The sequence below is a fragment of the Pongo pygmaeus genome, chromosome X, assembly GCF_028885625.2.
Source record: "Pongo pygmaeus isolate AG05252 chromosome X, NHGRI_mPonPyg2-v2.0_pri, whole genome shotgun sequence".
Classification (NCBI taxonomy): domain Eukaryota; kingdom Metazoa; phylum Chordata; class Mammalia; order Primates; family Hominidae; genus Pongo; species Pongo pygmaeus.
In genome coordinates this window covers 12,101,018-12,121,032 of record NC_072396.2, presented here as the reverse complement: position 1 = coordinate 12,121,032, position 20,015 = coordinate 12,101,018, and the positions used below count along the sequence as shown (strand labels likewise).

Below are 20,015 nucleotides of genomic sequence, written 5' to 3'. Positions count from 1 at the left end.
TTACAAAAAACGAGTACAGCCAAGACCTGGGAGCCCGACGCACTTTGTGGAGACATCGAATTCTCCTAATTAGATTTCATGACGTACCTCCTCCAAAATAGCTGAACACCTAGGAACACGGAACACGCATTTCAAAGAGTCAAAGTAAATTAACTTTTCCCCTGAAAATGTCATAGGGAATAAAGGAAGTCTTCCAGAATCAAACTTGGACAATTCTGGCAGATATGCAAGACGAATGTTCGTGTCCAACATCTGTATTTATAATTTCATTGTATTTTTTCTCCAAAATAAAAGAAATGGTAAAGGAAAGTCACCTTTACATTTATATAAAATTATCTTCATCCCTAAGTGATAAAAGAGGACACAAACACAAAGTAGACATTTCCAACATTCTGTCTGCTTCCTGCTGAGATGGTTGTAAGTTGCATTGCAAAGCTTAACTGTTACATCAAAAAGCCCTCCAAGAGGTCGAGGCTTTGCGCTTTATAGATTCCAGGGGTCCGACAGCTGGAGAAGCTGCTTTCAGACTCATCTCCTTGCCGGGAAGATTGATTTCACCAGCGTTCTCCAGCTTCCCAGGACTGTGGCCACCGCGGTGAGACCGGAGGCGTCCCAGAGCGGGACGCGGAGACAGATCGCTTTGTGATCGCCAATCTCCACAGCCTCTGGGCTGAAGCTGCGCCCGGCGCCTGCCCCCTACCCGGCCTCACTCACCCCTCCTCCTAGAGCACGTTTCCGCACGTGCTCAAGACCCCTTCCACGGCAAAGGCTCCTCCCTCTCCAGTTTCTTAGTAGGTCTCCATCTCCAGCTCATTCATCGGCAGCCACTGCTTTTAGACAGTCTCCTATCTATCCTTCCTTTTTAAAAACAAAAACAGCCGGGACGGGGCGGGGTGGGGGGGCGCGGGGAGAAAAGGCAGGAGATTTAACTCCAACTTCAGAGCAATCGTCCCCGGCTGCCCATCTGACACCAGTGGGTGGGGTGCAATCTGACACTTCCCTTCCTTTCCAGAAACGTGAGTGGAGCTGGCGCGACCCTTGATCTGGGGGTGGGGAGACTGGGGAGAAGGTCCGCACTTCCGTCCTCACGACTTTCTCCCTAGGAGACCCGGTATCAGTGGCGAGCTGCCTTCTCTCCTCGCCGCTTGCAGGTTTGGAGCCTGGAAAACTCTTCACGTTCTGCTTTCTCCTGCTCCTGGCTCCGCCCCAGCTCCAGCCCCGGCATTCCTTCAGCTCTACCCGTCCTGGCTGCCCCCTTCCCGCTGCCTCTAGAGCGAGCGTACGGGGACATCTCCGCGTCTGCCCTGGGCCCAAGGCTGGGCTGCGAATAGCGTGTTCCTCTCCGGCGGAACACGCACACCCCGCCTTGGGGCTCTCTCCTGAGCTCCCTCCTCCACGGAGAGCGCTGAGCGCAGCCGGGAATTCTATCCCACCGTCGGCACGCAGCCTTTGGAGGTCCCGGGCGCAGCACGCTCGGTGTCCCCACACCGCAGCAAGACAGAGACCCCGCGGGAACCTTGAGCTTGGAACCACCCTTGAGCCTCTCCAGTCGGAAGAGTGGGCGCAGCAGCCCAGCGGAGGCCAGGCGCGCAACCTCGGGCGCCGGGGCAGGGAGAGAGTGCAGGGAGGCGCAGCTCAGGCGCCCGGCTCAGGAGCGGGAGGAAGTTCTCGCGGCGCCGGGAGCGCGGTGGACGCGCCCTGGGCGCACGCCCAGGCAGCCTCCTCCCTGGCCCTCGGGACTGTCCTCGGGCCGCAAGGAGGAGCTTGCTGGAGTCTTAGAGGCCATCCAGAGCCAGAAAGCAGGAGCGCTGCGTCTCCCGCCTCAGCTAGGAAGGGGGAGTGGCGCTGGCAGGCTGGGGCTGGGAACCCAGCGAGCGCCTGACCTTCCTCCTCCTCTTCCTGACCCTCTTCGCGTCTTGGGCTCCGGAGGAAGGTTCTAGCGGCTGTAGGAGGTCCCCAGACCCATTTTCCTAGAAGGCTGGTGATGGATCTGCTGCTCCTGCCGCCGCCGGGGCACTTGGAGCGCACCGGCGGCGCGTGAGCTGGGCTTTGCTCTCCACCGCCCTGGGCAAACCCCAGGCCAGCCCCGCCTGGCACCTTTGCCTGAGTCCCTTTCCGTTCCCGACCCAAAGCCACCAGCGTCCAGGGAGGGAGGAGGAGGTGGTCCTCAGGTGCAGCCCCGCCGAGATGTCCGCGCAGAGCCTGCTCCACAGCGTCTTCTCTTGTTCCTCGCCCGCTTCAAGTAGCGCGGCCTCGGCCAAGGGCTTCTCCAAGAGGAAGCTGCGCCAGACCCGCAGCCTGGACCCGGCCCTGATCGGCGGCTGCGGGGGTGACGAGGCGGGCGCGGAGGGCAGTGCGCGGGGAGCCACGGCGGGCCGCCTCTACTCCCCATCACTCCCAGCCGAGGGTCTCGGCCCTCACTTGGCGTCCTCTCCCCGGGGTCCGCCCCCCAGGGCCACCCGGCCACCGCCTCCTGGACCCCTTTGCTCGTCCTTCTCCACACCCAGCACCCCGCAGGAGAAGTCACCATCCGGCAGCTTTCACTTTGACTATGAGGTTCCCCTGGGTCGCAGCGGCCTCAAGAAGAGCATGGCCTGGGACCTGCCTTCTGTCCTGGCCGGGCCAGCCAGTAGCCGAAGCGCTTCCAGCATCCTCTGTTCATCCGGGGGAGGCCCCAATGGCATCTTCGCTTCTCCTAGGAGGTGGCTCCAGCAGAGGAAGTTCCAGTCCCCACCCGACAGTCGCGGGCACCCCTACGTCGTGTGGAAATCCGAGGTAGGGACCAGCGCTGCGCGTCCCACGGCCCAAGGAGGAGGCCCCCAGGTAGTTTCAGGAGACCGCCTTTAATTCCATTACATTTACGGAGCAAGGCACCCACTAAGGGGTTTCCGTGGTGTGGGTTTTCCTCTTCTACTTGCTAAATGGTGCCTGGAAATGGGACGTCCCTAGTGGCCACCCGCGTGTGTGTCTTGCAGGACTTGTTGGCTCTACTTTGGAGCAGTCGTGGGAGCTGGAGAAAGAGATGGCGTTCTGGTTTTCTGTTCGTGCTGCAGGCAATTTCAAAGGGTCACCTTATCCCTTCACCCAATGTTGATATTTTTTCCAACTCAAATATCTATTGCTAAGCTGTTTGTAACGATTGGATGAAATATATTTTGAAATATGTCTGCCATCTTGTTCTGTAGAGAATTCAGAAACATTATTTTGGAGGGTGTCATTGACTGTATGAGTGTGTGTGTGTGTGTTTGGGTGGCAGGGGGCACAAGAATTCTCTAGTTTTCACCTTTTCTTTCCCTGAAGGGGCAATTTCAGACATCTATGGTACTGAGTATTAGTTTAACCTAGGAGAAGAAGCAAATTTCATGGAAATATGTTGATACCTAAATTCCATTTAGAACAATTAGTAGTTTAGTGAAGAATCAACAATACATAGGGGACTCAGAGGGAGCTATCTGATACCCTTAAAATATTTGCTGTCCAGTTAAGAAAAATAGTGAATTGACCTATTGGGAAACTGTCACTGATGGGCGCTTTGAAAATAACACACTTTCAGAGAATAGTAATTGTTTTAAAAATGAACAGCTCCTATCCCCTTCAGTCCACAAACTCTATAGGTTTGCCTTGGATCTGTTTCCATAAGGGAAGGGAGATTCCATCAGTTGTAATTTAATATTTTAAAGTACAGTTAGCATTACAGAAATGAAATGAAATACCATGTAATTGCTGGATATTTAGGCGAAATACACAACCAAGAAAAACTGTTTGAAAATAGCATCTGAGATCATACTCAGCTGTGTTAATGTGAGATAACTCTTAGACTTTGGCTTTAGTAAACCGCCTTAGAAAAATAAGCATCATTTATCAGAATTATTAGCATCACATATTATTAATGTTAGTTACTGTGTCAAAGTAACTGAGGCTGTTAGGTGTTGGGGGTGCAGATTACAAAAAACTAACAAATATTGCTAAGTCTTTTGCCCATTTTCTTGAGAAAGATAGGCAGTAGAAAGGAAAGTCGAGGCAGAGGGCAAGATGTTACCTCCAAACCAGGGAACTCAAGATTAGAAAGAGCGTCAAAAAATGAAATGTTGAATTTATCTTGGTCTTTAGGAGGGGCTGGATTTTCATTGTATTTCAGAAGCACACATTATCAGATTAATCTGTATGAGTTGAGAGAAAGAGAAATACAAAAGCAAGCCAGCATTTTGGATTAGCTAGCTAACATTCGTGCTTAAAACTAATTGCATCATTAAGAACATTTCTGCTTTTCTTAGCAACCATATACATACTTGGAATATAGTATACAGATGCTGCTCATTACTGTTATGACCAAAAGGCGTATGGCTGTAGATGATTTCACTTGTTGCAAATTATCTTCTTATCCATTAGCATCTCATAATCAATGGACAAGGATCTGAACTGCAGCGATACTGGGTGGCTTCTATTCCATACAGTGGGCAGTCTGCACAAAACTCATCTACCATGATTTTCACCTTTTCGTGGTGGTTAAAACTAAGGATGTAGCCATCTAGCAAAAGGCCAAAATTTTCTCATAGAATATGTGTGTGTGTGTGTTTGAGGCAGACATGGAGTGATTGGATAGAACTCTAGCATGTAGCTCCAACCCTGGTTTTGTTTAATAAAGGCCAAGATATCCTAACATAACCCCTGGATCTCTAATTTAATGGCTGGATTACCTTTCAAAGGTTTAACGCCCTGGAACCCTCTCAAAAACCAAGAAAATGTATCCTATTGGGCACTGCCTGTCCTTTTCACTTGCAGGCAAGCTGGGTCTTTGGTCCTTAAAGGAGAGTCTTTACTAATGACATCAAAACGTCAGCCAATGAGCATCTTGCAAGGCTGCTTAGAGGCCCTGGAGGGAATATCTGGTTCATATAGATTTGGTTCTTGAACTTTTCTGGTTGCTCTGGCTCAGGGTTTCTCAGCCTTGGCAGTATTGACATTTGAAGCTGAATGATTCTTTGCTACAGAGCTGTCCTGGGTGTTGCAGGGTATTTAGCAGCATCCCTGGCCTCTTCCCACTAGATGCGAGTAGCACTCCTCTAGACCAGTGTGACAACAAACAATGTCTCTAGACACTGCTGAATATCCTCTGGGGATCAAAATCGCCCTAATTGAGAACTGCTGCGTTAGTGAGGTTGAACATAATACCCCATGCTGGCCATCAAGAGAGTGCCCACAGAAGTGTTTACAGCTGGCCTAAAGTTTGCTTGGGGCCTTTGTTTGATTCCAAAACCACGAAGATCCCTCTGGAGTCATGTACCCCTTATAGTTTGTTCAAATTTTCTATTTCTCTTCCATTGAATCCACATGAAATCCTAAGAATTCACCTTCAGGTTTAGCCATTGATGGATCTCATCCATTTCCCACTTTGTTCTTTCAGAGTGTTGTCTGCTTTTAACCTAAATTGTCCATACAACAGCTCCTGCTCCCAAGACTCTCACAAATGCCTGCAGCTTTGTTACTTGTGCTCATTCAAAGCTTACAAATGACCATTTTATGGCCTAAACGTGGGAAGTGCTAGGCAAAGTCAGCTACGATCTTGTTAGTATTTACTCACTACATGTTTCAGGATTGCTTTAACAAAATCTGATTCCTGGACATGCTGGGTAGATCATCTATTGAGTAGAAACATGGAGGAGACAAAGGGTAAATGGTACGTGGTAACACAGTTGGAACATGTTTCTCAACTTGTGTTCTTAGCAGCCAAGCTCTGCCCCTGACTCTGATCACAGGCAAAGGAATAAAGTCTCATTTCAATCCTGAGCTTCTCCTGATTCTTGTGGATCAGAGCTGGGATTATGTCCATAGCTAACCTGGAGTTTGCCAACTTTTGCAACACATAATTAAAATGATTTCTATATATCACTGGCGTCTTTACTTCATTCATGGCACAAGCATTTCTTGAGCATAAGCATTTCTGTAGGTACTAGGAATGCAGAGAGGCTAAAGAGCTCACAGTCTAATGAGGGGACAGGTGAGTTAACTGATGGGGGAATACAGAAGATCAGCACAATGAGGAAACAGAGAGGGGTGGGTGATGATTCACTGTGCTTTGGGGGGCCTTGGAAGGCTTCACTGTCTAGAGAAAATTTAAACTTGATCTTCAAAGATGACTGCCATTTCTAAGGAGAAGAAGGAAAGTGATGCCTTGATGAGGTAGAAAAGGGTGGACAGACAAAGGCACAGAGGTGTTGGTGATTCTACTACTCCCAAAAAAGAAGACTTAGTGGGCCCTAAGCGCAATAATTTGTTTGGAGGAGCAGGTTAGGGCACCTGAAGTTTGATATATGTAGCAACCACATGGCTTTTCATGTAATAAAAGCCTGACCGAATAAAGTCAGAAATCAGAGCTGTTGGGATATTTTTTTTTTTTTGAGATAGAGTCTTGCCCTGTTGCCCAGGCTACAGTGTGGTGGCACGATCTCGGCTCAATGCAACCCCCCATGTTCAAGCGATTCTCCTGCCTCAGCCACCCCAGTAGCTGAGACTACAGGCATGCACCAGTAGAGACTGGGTTTCACCATGTTGGCCAGGCTGGTCTTGAACTCCTGGCCTCAAGCCATCTGCCCGCCTCACCCTCCCAAAGTGCTAGGATTACAGGCATGAGCCACCACACCCAGCCTCTACTGGGGGGATAATTATGGGTATGGGTAAAAATGAGAGACTGGTCAAAGCACATTACTCTCCAAGGAGCCCCTGGGCATCACAACTGCAGAGAGTGAAGGCATATCGAGTGTTGCCCAAGTGAAGTTTGGTGTGCCTGGAGAAGAGGATATATCTTGCTGTATGCAGGATAATAGTGTTCAACAGGTAGGATAGTGGTAATTACGAAGCGTCTCACTGTGCTCATCTCAGGAGTTTGGACTCTCTGTTGTGTAGAGCAGAGATTCTTAACCTGGAGGTGACTTTGTCCCCAGGGGACATTTGGCAGTGTCTGAAGACATTTTAGGATGTCACAACTGGAAGTGGTGGTGTATTAATTTCCTATCACTGCTGTAATGACCACAAACTTAGTGGCTTAAAGCAACACAAATTTATTGTCTTACAGTTCTGGACCTCAGAACTCCCAACAGGTTTCACTGGGCTAACTTCAAGGTGTTGGCCTGACTGTGTTCCTTCTGAAGGCTCTAGGATCTGTTGTGGTTCCTTTTCCAGTGGCCTCCTTCCTTCATTTTCAAAGCCAGCCAAGTTGCATCTCATCGACTCTTCTTGTGTGGTCATTTCTCTCTCTCACTCTTTTCAGGACGCTTGTGATTACATTGGGCTCACCTGGATAATCCAGGATAATCTCATTATTTTAATGTCAGCTGATTAGTGACCTTTAATTCCACCTGAAACCTTAAGTTCCCTTTGCTATGAGGTATTCACATGTTTTAGGGATTGGGGCATGGGCATTTTTGGTGGTATATTATTCTGTCTACCACAGGGGAGTTCCTACTGGCATCTAGTGGGAGGCCAGGGATGCTTTTAAATACCCTGCAGTGCACAGCCCCACAAGGAATAATCATCTGGCAGTCAATGTTAGGAGTGTCGAGACTGAGAAACTCTGCTGTAGAGAGTGGGAGAAATTGGTGATTTTTAAGCATGAGGTGTAACGTGATCAGATGTGTTTTAGAGGTAAACTGGTGTCTGGGGGAGCATGGGTTAGAAGCATAAAACAAGTAGAGGACAGATCCTCAGAGGAGGTGGGCATGGGGAAATCATACCAAGCATGCATCCTATAAACAATTGGGAGTTGGCATATAAACATAATAGTTTTATATTTCCCACTTCTCTGTTTTAGCAAAGTTTTTCTTGCACTGTTGAACTCCTTGAAAGCAGAACGGTTACTCGTCTTTGAATTCTTAAAATCTGGCCTCTGTACTCTGGGGGTTTTACAGAGATCATCATAAAGCCCAGTGGTTCTCAACCAGGAGAAAGTTTGTTCCACAGTGTACATTTGGCAATGCCTGGCAGCATTTTTGATTGCCAGAACTGGGGCAGGAGTGTGCTACTGGCGTCTAGTGGGTATAGGCCAAGGGTACTGGTAAACATCCCACAAAACACACAACAGCCCCCACAAACAAATACTTATCTTACATAAAATGTCAATAGTGCTGAGGTTGAGACGCCCTATATACAAGAAACTGAATTCTAGGTTTTGCTTTTCAGTACCATTTTCTCTCATGCTTGTGGCTTTACTCTTTGTCATTTTCTTCTTCTTACCTAGTATATGTCAACCAAGGCTTTGAAATTCAAAAAAATGACTTTCCATAGGTATTGAGCATATGAAAAAAATAAGCGATGTCTAAATATATCTATAGGGAAGAAGTGAATGGTAAATATATAATGATGGAAACTGAATTAAATTTTAAAATGCAGCAGAGAGAAATATTGTGTTTAAAAATAGAGGCTCACTCATGTCACCAAAGAGAAAGTAATTAGAATAAGACAGCTTCAAAAAGAAATTGACAAAAAGTGTTTTACAAGGATTTTTGTCTGAAATCAGTATAGTGCCTTAAGGTTTTTTTAAGTTAGGAAAAAGAGTTATTCAACTTTCACACATACACTCTCTCTCAGGCTATCTCTCTGCTAGAATTCCTTCTGAAGGCAATTTTTAATTTTAATGGAGAATACTGTGAAGGTAGCTTCTCAGATGACTTAGAATTGAGTTTTCACCAACATTTTGAGATTTGAGGGTTGGAAAGAGCAAAGTTTAGACTCAGAAAGAACCTTGGGTAGCATCTAGCTCCAAATTGCTTACTTTACAGTTGAAGAGAGGGACTGTGAAGCTTAAGCCACTCAAACTCAGGCAAAGAGCCAAGGGCAGAACCACCCTGAAATCCTTCTTGACTCTCTATATAAACTGCCAAACTTCTGGAAAAAGTAAGTGACCACGACTGCTTTTATTCTCTGGTGAGCACCTTAAACCTTGGCAATCACTTTTTATCCTGATTACTTACTGAAACCATTCTCTCAAAGTTCCCTAAGTTCCAAGAATCTTCTTAGACTCCTTTGGCTAGACTTCTGGGCAAAACTGAGAGTACCATGTCCCCTCCCTGCTCCTCCTATCCCCATCACACACAGAGAATCTTAGTCTTCCCACTCCTCTGACTCTGGGATTGTCTTTGGCCAACCCTACAGTTCTGTGTTTTTCCTTCAGGTCATTGTCCCTTGATTGTCTCATTCACTTTTGTGATCTCAACCATCATCCCTCTGGGGGAGACTCCTCACTCTGTGCCTAGCTGGAATCTTGTAGTTGAGCTCCCAAATATATTTTCTGATTTCTTCCTAGATATCTGCTCATGGATGCCCAATGGACTCAAATTCTACATGTTTGAAACAGAACAAATCGCCTGCCATTTCCTCTGAACTTGTTTCATGTTATGTATTCCTTATTTTGGTTGGTATCGCTGTTCTTCTGCGTGCCTAGGTTTACCAGGCCAGAATGCCTTTACTCCTCCCTTTTTTGTTTCCTCCTTTCTTCTTCCATAAGTTTTCAAACGCTGTAGTGTGTACTTTCCATTTGCTCCACTCCAGGAAGGATTTGAAGTGGAATGTGTCTGAGTTCTTACATCTCTCTCCAGCTGTTCATTCACAGTGTCACTGCCTAGTTTGGGTTCTCATTTGCTGTGACCCCATTCTTGGTCACCCTGCCTTCAGTTTCTCCCTGTTGCCATCTTGGCCTTATTCTCAAAAGATGCAATTGTAATCATGTTAACCCCTGATTGAAAACCTTTGATGCGTCTCAGAGTGTACAGAATAAAATCCAAACCACTTAGCTAGTCATTTCAATGCCTTTTACAACATCATCTCAGCCTGCCTTCTCCCAGGAACTCTAGTCCAGCAAAGCCAAGCTGGCCACTCACACAGATAGTCATCAAATATTTATCACATGCCAGCTATGCAATGGACACTAGGAATGTAGGTGGAGCAAATAGGTATGTCTCTGCAAGGTGCTTCCAGTTTATGAAAGCAGTAACTTCAAATCAATTAATCTCTACAGTTTTTTCAGAGTGTTAATTGCATTTTGACGAGAGGACTGTGGTAGACAGAACAATGTCCCCCAAAGATGTTCATGTCCTAATCTCTAGAACCTGTGAATATGCCACTTTACATGGCAAAAGAGGATTTTGCAGATGCGAGATTATCGTGGATTGTCTGGGTGGGGCCACTGTCATCACAAGGATCCTTATAAGAGGGAGGCAGGAAGGTCAGAGTCAGATAAGGAGATATGAGGATAAAAGTAGGCAGAGAGAGAGAAAGAGGGAGAGAGGAAAGGAGGGAGGGATAGGGCAATGAGAGAGATTTTGAAGATGCTACACTTCTGGCTTTGAAGACGGAGGAAGCAGCCACAGCCCTTGGCTGTAGCAGCCCCTAGAAGCTGGAAAAGGCAAAGAAATGGATTCTTAGAACCTTCAGGAGGAATATAGCTCTACTGACATCTTGATCCTAGCTCAGTGAGACTTCTGACCTTGAGGACTGTAAGAGAATATGTCTGTTGTTTTATACTACAAAATTTGTGGTAATTTCAAGCAGCGATAGGAAACTGATACAAGGCATAAACAGGTCTGGGATGTTTCAGCTGAAATCATTGGATGAGGAGGCATTTGCCAAACAAAAAGAAAGGGCACAGCGCTCCTGCGAGAACGAATGGCATGTACTGAAGAGGGAACATAGCATGCTTCAAGAATTTAGAGAAATCCAACTAGAATGGATTATGGGAGTGGGAAGATGGTGAAGAATAAGTCTCACTGGGCTTTGGGCTTAATGATGTGGATTTTACCATTTAATGTAAAGATTCCCCACATAGATTTTGTTTCCTCTCCTTCTCGCTTTACTTTTGATAACTTGGTCCCATATCTACCTGAGAAGACTCCATTTGTACTTTATGGCTCAGCCAGATGCCTCCAAATAAATGAGCTTGACTCTGGTACATGTCATGACACATTCAGGATTTGCAGAAACAGAAGCTCACATTTTCATAGTGAGATTCACATTCTTCCAATCCGGTGCTTGAAAAAGAGAAAGTGTGTTTCATATCAAAATCTAGTCAATGACTGAGGGACTCTGCGTGCAGATAGCAGTTCTCCCAGATTCCAAGAGGCATGCCTTTGGGGCGTGACATCTTGTTCTAAAATTTACTGCATCCTCTCTGAGCCATTACTTAGATAAAGAGAGTGAGACTGTGATTGTAACTATGCTATGAAATGGCAGAAAAACCCTTGGAATGTAATGTGTGAAAAAATGAAATTAGTTGTGTTATCTGGTAAAGAACGATGTTTTCATTAGCTATTAGGGAAACGTGAATCAAAACCACAATGAGATATCATTTATACCCACTAAGATGGCCATAATAAAAAAAGATAGATAATAACAAGTGTTGACAAGATGTGGAAAAATTGGAACTCTCATACACTGCTGGTGAGAATGTAACATGACACAGCAGCTTTGGGAAACAGTTTGGCAATTCCTCAAAAATAAAACAGTTACTCCAGAGCTCAGCAATTCTACTTCTGGGTATATACCTAAGAGAAATGAAGATGTATGTCCACACCAAAACATGTATATGAATGTTATAGCAGCAGTATTCATAATAGCCAAATGGTAGAAACAATTAAATATTCATCAACAGATAGATGAATGGTTAAACAAAATGTGATTAATGAAAAATTACTCAACAATAAAAAGGAATGAAGTACTGATGAATGCTATGCCTTGGGTGAATTTTGAAAACATTATGCTAAGTGAAAGAAGCTAGTCACAAAGGTCCACATATTGTATAATTCTATTTGTATGAAATGTCTAGAATAGGCAAATACATAGAGACAAAAAGATTACTTGTTGTCAGAGGCTGGTAGGGAGGGATGTGGAGTGACAGCTAATGGGTACAAGGTTTCTTCTTAGGGTAATGAAAATGTTCTGGAATTAGATACAGGTGATGGTTACACAATCTTGTGAATATATTTAAAAAATCACTGAATTGTATACTTTAAAAGGGTGAATTATATTGTCTGTGAATTTTACCTAAAAAATGATGTTTATAATTTTCAGAAAATATATTGTTGCCACATCTTGTTTTCAATAAAACATAAATATAAATGTAGAAGAGTAGTTATATAGTCAGTTGAAGCTTCATGTATTCAACATGAAACGAGGGAGGTAGTAACGGCTCTGGGAGATTGAACAGAGGAGTCAGCAGCCAGCCATGGGATTTTCTGAGATTGGTTACTGTGGAAATTCGATGTCCTGATTATTGCACTTTGAAAGCAAGCACAGAGAAGCTATTAAAAGATTGCTTTTTCAGAGAGGCAGAGATTTTAAAAACTACTTACAATCTTGAAAAATTGCCTGGCCTTATCTCACCTGAACTATTAAAAAGCCAAAGATTTTCAGGAGCCATTAGAAGTAACAGCAATTCTAGAAACCACCTATCGAATGATATGCTGATGGATCCAAGAGGAGAATGCTGAGCCTAAGAAGCTCTCCACATCTTTGGAGAAATTGGAAGTGAATTGAATTATGTGGCTTGATGGACCAAGAAAATAACATGTTTTCATTTCTGTAGAAGTGGACAGCTCATGGAAACAAGTGAATTAATACCACCTATAGGAGCTGAAGTGTCAATAAGCATTGGATCAGTTCTCACCTTGTATTGCTCATAACTTCATCTCTCAGGGGTTTGAGAAACAATTGGGCAAGCTGGTACTTTGAGGCCCAGATGTAGATCGAGTAGTGGAAAGAGAAGCCTTAGGCAACAATAGCCATGCTGCCTCAGCGTTTAATATAACAAGGGCTTTGATATAGCTAGTAATTTTGTCCAGGGAAATCCTGGACTGGGCCAGCAGACTTTCTGAGCAAAGTATAATTCTACTCAAATTAGAACCTCCAGGTGATTTCTTGTTCACTTATTTCAGTCAAATAATCGTTGATGGGTGATGATGATGATGATGACAAACAAAATAACAATTAGTATTTGTAGAATGCACGCCAGTTTAGTGTTCTTAGAACAACTCTGTAGGGTGATAGTATCAACCTTCATTTTATGGGTGAGGACACTGAGACTCAGATTCAGAGGTAGGCAGATTTAGCTGCAGAGAAAATGAAGTGAATCGGTTCAGCTAGACTCTGAACCAGACTGCCTAGGTTTAAATCCCAGCTCTGTTCTGTGACATTAAACAAATTATTAAGCCCCTTTTTTTGCCTTAGTTTCTTCATCTATCAAATGAGGATGATGAAAGTGCCTACCTCAAAGAGTTTTTGTGAGGATTTCGTGTCATAATTACCTAGAAAGTGCCCAGCACATAGGATACTAAATAACATTAGAGATGTGGTCACACACTAGGAAGCAACAAAGGTAGTACTTAAGCTAAAGAATTACTTTAGTCGAAAATACTTATCGTGCACCTACTGTGTGTGCCAGAAACTTTGGTCTCTCCACCATGGCAGCCGAAGAGGGAGTAGGCGATCAACAACTCGGTGAGTAAGCCCAGCTGCATCAGACAACAGCAGGAGGCAAGTGGAACTTTATTTTGCAAGCTGTTAAATAAGGTATAGTTTTCATGGTAGGCATTGGAGTGACAGCAGGCTGTCACTCCAGGCATTTTGGCCTAGTGACTTGGAACACAGAAATTTGTCAGACTTGTATTGTGGATTTGGTGTAACCCAAGACATGCCAACAGGCCAAGGGGCTGCCTTCATTCCAGTACATGGTAACTTCATTGCATTTAGACACTTTTTAGTGGAATATTTAGAATGTTGGAAACTGAAAAGTTCCTAGTCGAGCCCTGTTCTTTAACTGGTAAATGGCAGTGTGCTTCTCATTTCCAGCCAGGTGTGTTTTTATTTCCACATACTACAGTGAGTACATGAGACCAAGTTGACTGCTTTTCAAGGCCCATCTCATCAACATCTTTCCAGGGTAAAAAGGCAGCAGCACTAAGTTAAGACAATCCTATCTACAATCAGATTCTCTTATTGCTCAAAATCTAAATGTAAGCTCCATTAGCATTTCTAGACTGATTTTAGCATTCTACAAGCAAATAGAATATTAGGAAGAAAAAGTCCTTGAAGGTCTTCTGTCTATTCCAAACATCCATGTCGTGCTTAAATCCCATCTATGACACCCCCAGTCTATGCCTAGCTATCACCCACAAACAGAGACCTTCATGGTTCTGCCTTTAGATTATAATAGACATAAAAATTCTCCATGGAACTGTGTTCACAACCAGTCTCCCTGAAACTTTCATCATGTTACAGACAAATTCTGCCTCTCTGGTCTTCCAGAAAATCACTAATACTGAATTATTATTGTTGCTAAGGAAGAACAGGTTGGCCTAGCTTTCTTTCTGAGCATCAACACAAAAGTTTGGGTCATATTTTCTTTCTGGAAGACGAGAATTGTGAATATATCCAACTACAACTGGAAAATATTTTAAACGAAAGTTAAACTCTTGCCCCCAAAGACATTTTGCAAACCACTTAGAGAAACTAGGTTTAGGCAGGGAATCCTTTACCCATTGCTTGTTTTTGTTGGGTTTGTTGAAGTATTCCCTATTCAGTAAATGGTGCTGGGATAACTGGCTAGTCATAGGCAGAAGATTGCAACTGGACCCTTTCCTTTCACCATATACAAAAATTAACTTGAGATGGATTAAAGACTTAAATGTAAAACTGAAAACTGTAAAAACCGTGGAGGACAACTGAGGCAATACCATTCAGAACATAGGCATGGGCAAATATTTCATGACAAAGACAAAACCAATTGCAACAAAAGCAAAAATTGACAAATGGGATCTAATTAAACTAATGAGCTGCACAGCAAAAGAAACTATCAACACAGTAAACAGCCAGCCTATAGAATAGGAGAAAATTTTTGCAATCTATGCATCTGATAAAGTTCTAATATCCAGCATCTATAAGGAACTTAAACACATTTACAAGATAAAAAGCAACGCTATTAAAAAGTGGGCAAAGGATATGAACAGACACTTTTCAAAAGAAGGCATAAATGTGGCCAACAATCCTATGAAAAAAAGCTCAACATCACTGATGATTAGAGAAATGCAAATCAAAACCAAAATGAGATACCATCTCATACTAGTCAGAATGGCTACTATTAAAAAGTAAAATAATAACAGATGCTGGCGAGGTTGTGGAGAAAAAGGAATGCTTATACACTGCTGGTGGGAGTGTAAATTAGTTGAACCACTGTGGAAGACAGTGGGGTGATTCAAAGACCTAAAGACAGAATTACCATCGAACCCCAGCAATCCCATTACTTGGTACATACCCAAAGGAGTATAAGTCTTTCTGTTATAAAGATACATGCACATGCCTGTTCATTGCAGCACAATTCACAATAGCAAAGACATGGAATCAACCTAAATGACTGTCAATGATAGACTGGATAAAGAAAATGTGGTACATACACACCATGGAATACTATGCAGCCATAAAAAAGAATGAGATCATGTCCTTTGCAGGAACATGGATAGAGCTGGAGACCATTATCCTTAGCAAACTCATGCAGAAACAGAAAACCAAATACCACCATGTTCTCACTTGTAAGTGGGAGCCAAATTATGGGAACTCATGGACACAAAGAAGGGAACGATAGACACTGGGGCCTACCAGAGGTTGGTGGGAGAGGATCGGGAAAAATAACTGAGTACTAGGCTTAATACCTGGATGATGAAATAATCTGTATGGCTAAACCCCCGTGACACAAGTTTACCTATGTAACAAACTTGCACATGTACCCCTAAACCTAAAATAAAAGTTAAAGAACCTAGGATTAGTACTCACAGTCTCTAGATACCAGCTGCTGATGCAATGAGTCAGGTTTCTTCATTTCATGATTTATAAGAGAGCTCAAAGACAGGTACAGTTTTCATATCATATCAGAGTGTTACTCTAGATATTTCAGCAAGTCCTCAAGGAGGTGTGTTGAATCTGGCTTCTAATGTTTTAATATATTGTCAATAAATGATATTGTCAGAATATGTCAAAATGCTGAGAAAGTAAACATGAAAGGTGATATGAAGATTATCCACAGGCTTGAAGGTCACAAAGTGTGATATGAATCCCAGACCAGCTCCAGACACTCCAAGGCAAGAGCTCAGCAAATATATTGTTGTTCTGCTGCAATGGCAATATTTTAATCTTCTAATTTATTATTGAATTGTAAATATATTACTTTTTCTCATGTAGCTGAAAGTGTATGGTGAAAGATAGGTATAGTGTTATGGAAGTGATCAAATATTTAGGTTTTTGTTCAGGGTTCTTTAGCTGAAATTAGTTATTCAGAGTTACAAGTTTAAAAAATGTGAAATAGCTCATTTTCTTTGAGATATTCTGTTTTGGTGCTCCCTGGGGAGAGCCGGATGCAGGAGAGTCAATGGATCTTGATTGTCTAGTTTGCCTTTCCTCATCAAGAAATAGCCTTTTTTTACAGAAAATGTTTAAAATCCTACTGTGTATTTTACTCTCCTTATGAGGTTATCATTTCTAATTTATATAAAGATATAGTAGATGTTGTGTATATAAATGTTCATTGACTGAATCTAAAACCAATCTAAAAATAAAGTTATTTTTTAAAAAGTTCATTGAATAAGAAAGTTGAATGATTGGGCCAGGTACAGTGACTCACACCTGTAATCCCCTTGAAAGCAGGCTGAGGCAGGAAGATCACTTGAGGCCAGAAGTTTGAGACCAGCCTGGGCAACATAGACCCCATATCTACAAAGGAATTTAAAAAATCAACCAGGTGTGGTGGTGGGTGCTTATAGTCCCAGCTACTTGGGAGGCTGAGGCAAGAGGATTGCATAGGCCCAGGAGTTCAAGGTTGCAGTGAACCATGATCGTGCCATTGCACTCCAGCCTGGGCAACAGAGTGTGACTCTGTCTTAGGGAAAAAAAAAGAAAAGAAAAGAAAAGAAAGTTGAATGGTCAAGAAGAAAATTAACAATATATTTGCAAAGATTCCTTCCAATTAATTAATTAAATGTTTCTATGCAATATTTTTGCAATGCAGAAAGTTGATTTTTTCTTTTTATTTAAAAAGACTTCTTACAGAGTTTTAGATCACAATCTATTAGTATAATTTCTCTGTCTATATGTACATACATATAACTTTTAACTTAATAACTGCTTTATAATAAAAAATGAAAGGTTGGCTATTACCATGTATAATTGGAGCAATGTGGATACATTATTTTTATGAAAATACAAGTTTTTAAAACTTTGTGAAGAAAAGATAAGAGTGGCAAAAGCTCTGTTTCTTAGTCTGAGTTTTCCCAAAGGCGGGACCTAGGTGAAAGCAGTTTATTTGGGAGGTGCTCTCAGGAAGGAGTAGTGAAGAAAAAGGGATAATGAAATGGGGAAGGAGGGGAAGTAAAGCTGTATCTTGGAAGTTGTAATTGTGGAAAAAGGGATGATTCAAGTTCCACCAGGACTGCTGGAAAGTGTGTAGAACGACTCTCGAGATGATCTACCCATGTTTTAGTTCTCTATTGCTGCATAACAAACCACCCCCAAACTTAGTGGCATGATTCTGTGGGTCAGGAATTAGATCACAGCTCAGCTGGGTAGTTCTTTGGCTCTGCATGGCATTGGCTGGGCTCGCTCACTTGGCTGGTTCCAGCTGGTGTCTGGGATGCCTGGAAAGTTCAAGGTGTCTTCATTTACATGTGTGGTGCCTCAGTGATCCTCCATGTGGCCCTTCTCTCTCCAACTGACTAGTTTGGGCTTCTTCACTGCATGTTGGTCTGATGGTATTTGATCAGAGTGAGTCACAGGGCCAGCCCAGATTCTAGGGCAAGGGAAAAAGAGTCTACCCCTTGATGGAAGAAGTGACAAAGAATTTGTGGTCTTCTTTAATCTGCCACGAGCTAAAGGATGGGAAGCTGGAGAATGTCTCTGTTGGTTTCCATCTTCCATTTTTTAAGATTGCTTCTGGGGTTTTAACTACCTCATGCTTCTTACATATGATGAGGTGTGCACTAGAGATGAATAACTAGCAGCACACAACGTCAGTCCGAGTTTGCACAGAACTGCCCAGCACAGTTGTAGCAGAACTCAAAAACTTTAGCACAGGCTCATGGGAAGTAGCATTTAGAATCAGTCACCCACAATCTTAGTTACTCAAAAACATAACTGAAGGACAATATGACCTTAGACAAGCCTAGGATCAAATCTCAGTGCCACTATTTATTAGGTGTGAATTTCAGTTTTCTCAGTTGTTTAAGGGGAGTATAACAGTATGTACTTTGTAGGAGATTGTGAAATGAATTGGTTGAGGGTACACAAGCTATAAGGGGTCATGTAGAAGTGTTTATTGTTTATTACTTTAATTCGTTCTCAAATGTCATACGAAGGTGTACATCAATTTTATAATGCTTCAGGGGGAAGAGGAAAGGCAACAATACTATGGTAAATATAAAGAGCAATTGTAAGATGCAACTTTAGGTTTTTTAAACTGTAGGGAAAATACGTAGTAGTTGAAGAATTATGATACAATGTAGTTTATCCTCTACATTCATGGGAAGTAAGAAACAAACTTTGGCAACAGGTTTATTACTGGGGCAATCTTGGTAATGTTTTTAATTAATACTTTAAAAAAACTTATAATTGATACATAACAGTTGTACATATTTATGGGGTACAGTGTGATATTTCAATGCATGTATACATTGTATAATGATCAAATCAGGGTAATTACTGTGTCTACCACTGTAGACATTAATTATTTGTGGAGATAACATTCTATACCTTCTAGCTATGTTGAAATGTACACTTTATTGTTATTAGCTATAGTTACCCTACTGTACAATAGAACATCAGAACTTATTTTTCCTGTCTAACTGTAACTTTGAAATACTTTTAACTGAAATATAGAACTTACTTGGATTTTTATCAGCCTTTCCACTAATGTCCTTTTCCTGCTCCAGGACCTGATTGATGCAGAATCTCACATTACATCAGGCTGGCAAGGCTTCTTGGTCTCCTCCAATCTGTCTTTATTTATTTTTCATGAGCTTGCCACTTTTGAAAGGTATTGGTCAGGTATTTTGTAGAATGTCCCTCGATTTCAGTTTGTCTGATTCTGCATGATTAGAATGGGATACTTGGAAGGATACACAAAACATCATTTGAACACCAAGTGTCACTGTTTATCTATGTTAGTAAAATACAGTGTTTCTTTTATTGATGATGCTTTTCACCCAATCAGCCCACATTCTCCTGTCCTGTCTGCCTGGTAGCATGGCCATATGCGTGTTGATAAGATGCAATACTGAAGGCTGTGCTGAGGGACTGAAGAAAGCCACCTTATAACAGTGACCTCATTAGCAACCAACTGACTTCACTGGCCCTTCAGCTGGATTCTCTTTCTCTGTAATTTGGATTTGCCTGCCTTTTTTTCCCATTACATGGGAAGCTCTCTGGCAGGCTATTGCTTTGTCTGTCCTTATTGCTGCCTTGGGGCATCAATAGCATGTCTTTGGGTGCTGCATTTGTTAATGTGGGAGGCTAAGAGAAATCCAAGATGAAAATATTCCTTGTCATTGCCCTGTCAGAAGGGGGAGGAAAAACTAAGCTTTGAGTACATATTCATTTACATCAGCAGCATTCTTCTGTGCTCATTGGTTGCTTACTTCTCTCTTATTAACAGTGCTAGAATAAACACACAAATCTACCAAAATATTAGCAGTGTGTGCTGTTTTCTTTCACTTGCCAGGATCGTTTTATAATAAATACCATTGGAAAAAATACCACTGGCAAGCATCCTCAGCAATTACGTTAACATCTCTAGAGAACAAAGTATGGTATCGGGAGGTGCTTTGCAAAGAGGAGCAGAACGTGTCTGGTTTATACTGCATTCCTTGAATATACTGATCTTGTTACCTATGAGTTTGATTTTAACTTAAGTATTTCTCTTGATTGACAAAAATTGATGCCATTATTTTGTACGATATTCACTAATTAAATATATTTTGGAAGACAAATATAAA

At 42.7% G+C, this 20,015-nt stretch overlaps 1 protein-coding gene across 1 annotated transcript in view; it reads left to right on the top strand.

Moving 5' to 3' along the window:
• Positions 1–827: 827 nt before the first annotated feature.
• The window catches only part of ARHGAP6 (Rho GTPase activating protein 6), a 549,115-nt gene continuing 529,927 nt past the window's right edge, over positions 828–20,015 (top strand). Inside the window, exon 1 of the mRNA XM_054470947.2 lies at positions 828–2,775. Within this exon, the coding sequence (XP_054326922.1) occupies positions 2,188–2,775 (588 nt within the window). The 5' untranslated portion in view covers positions 828–2,187. The remainder of the gene's footprint in view (positions 2,776–20,015) is intronic.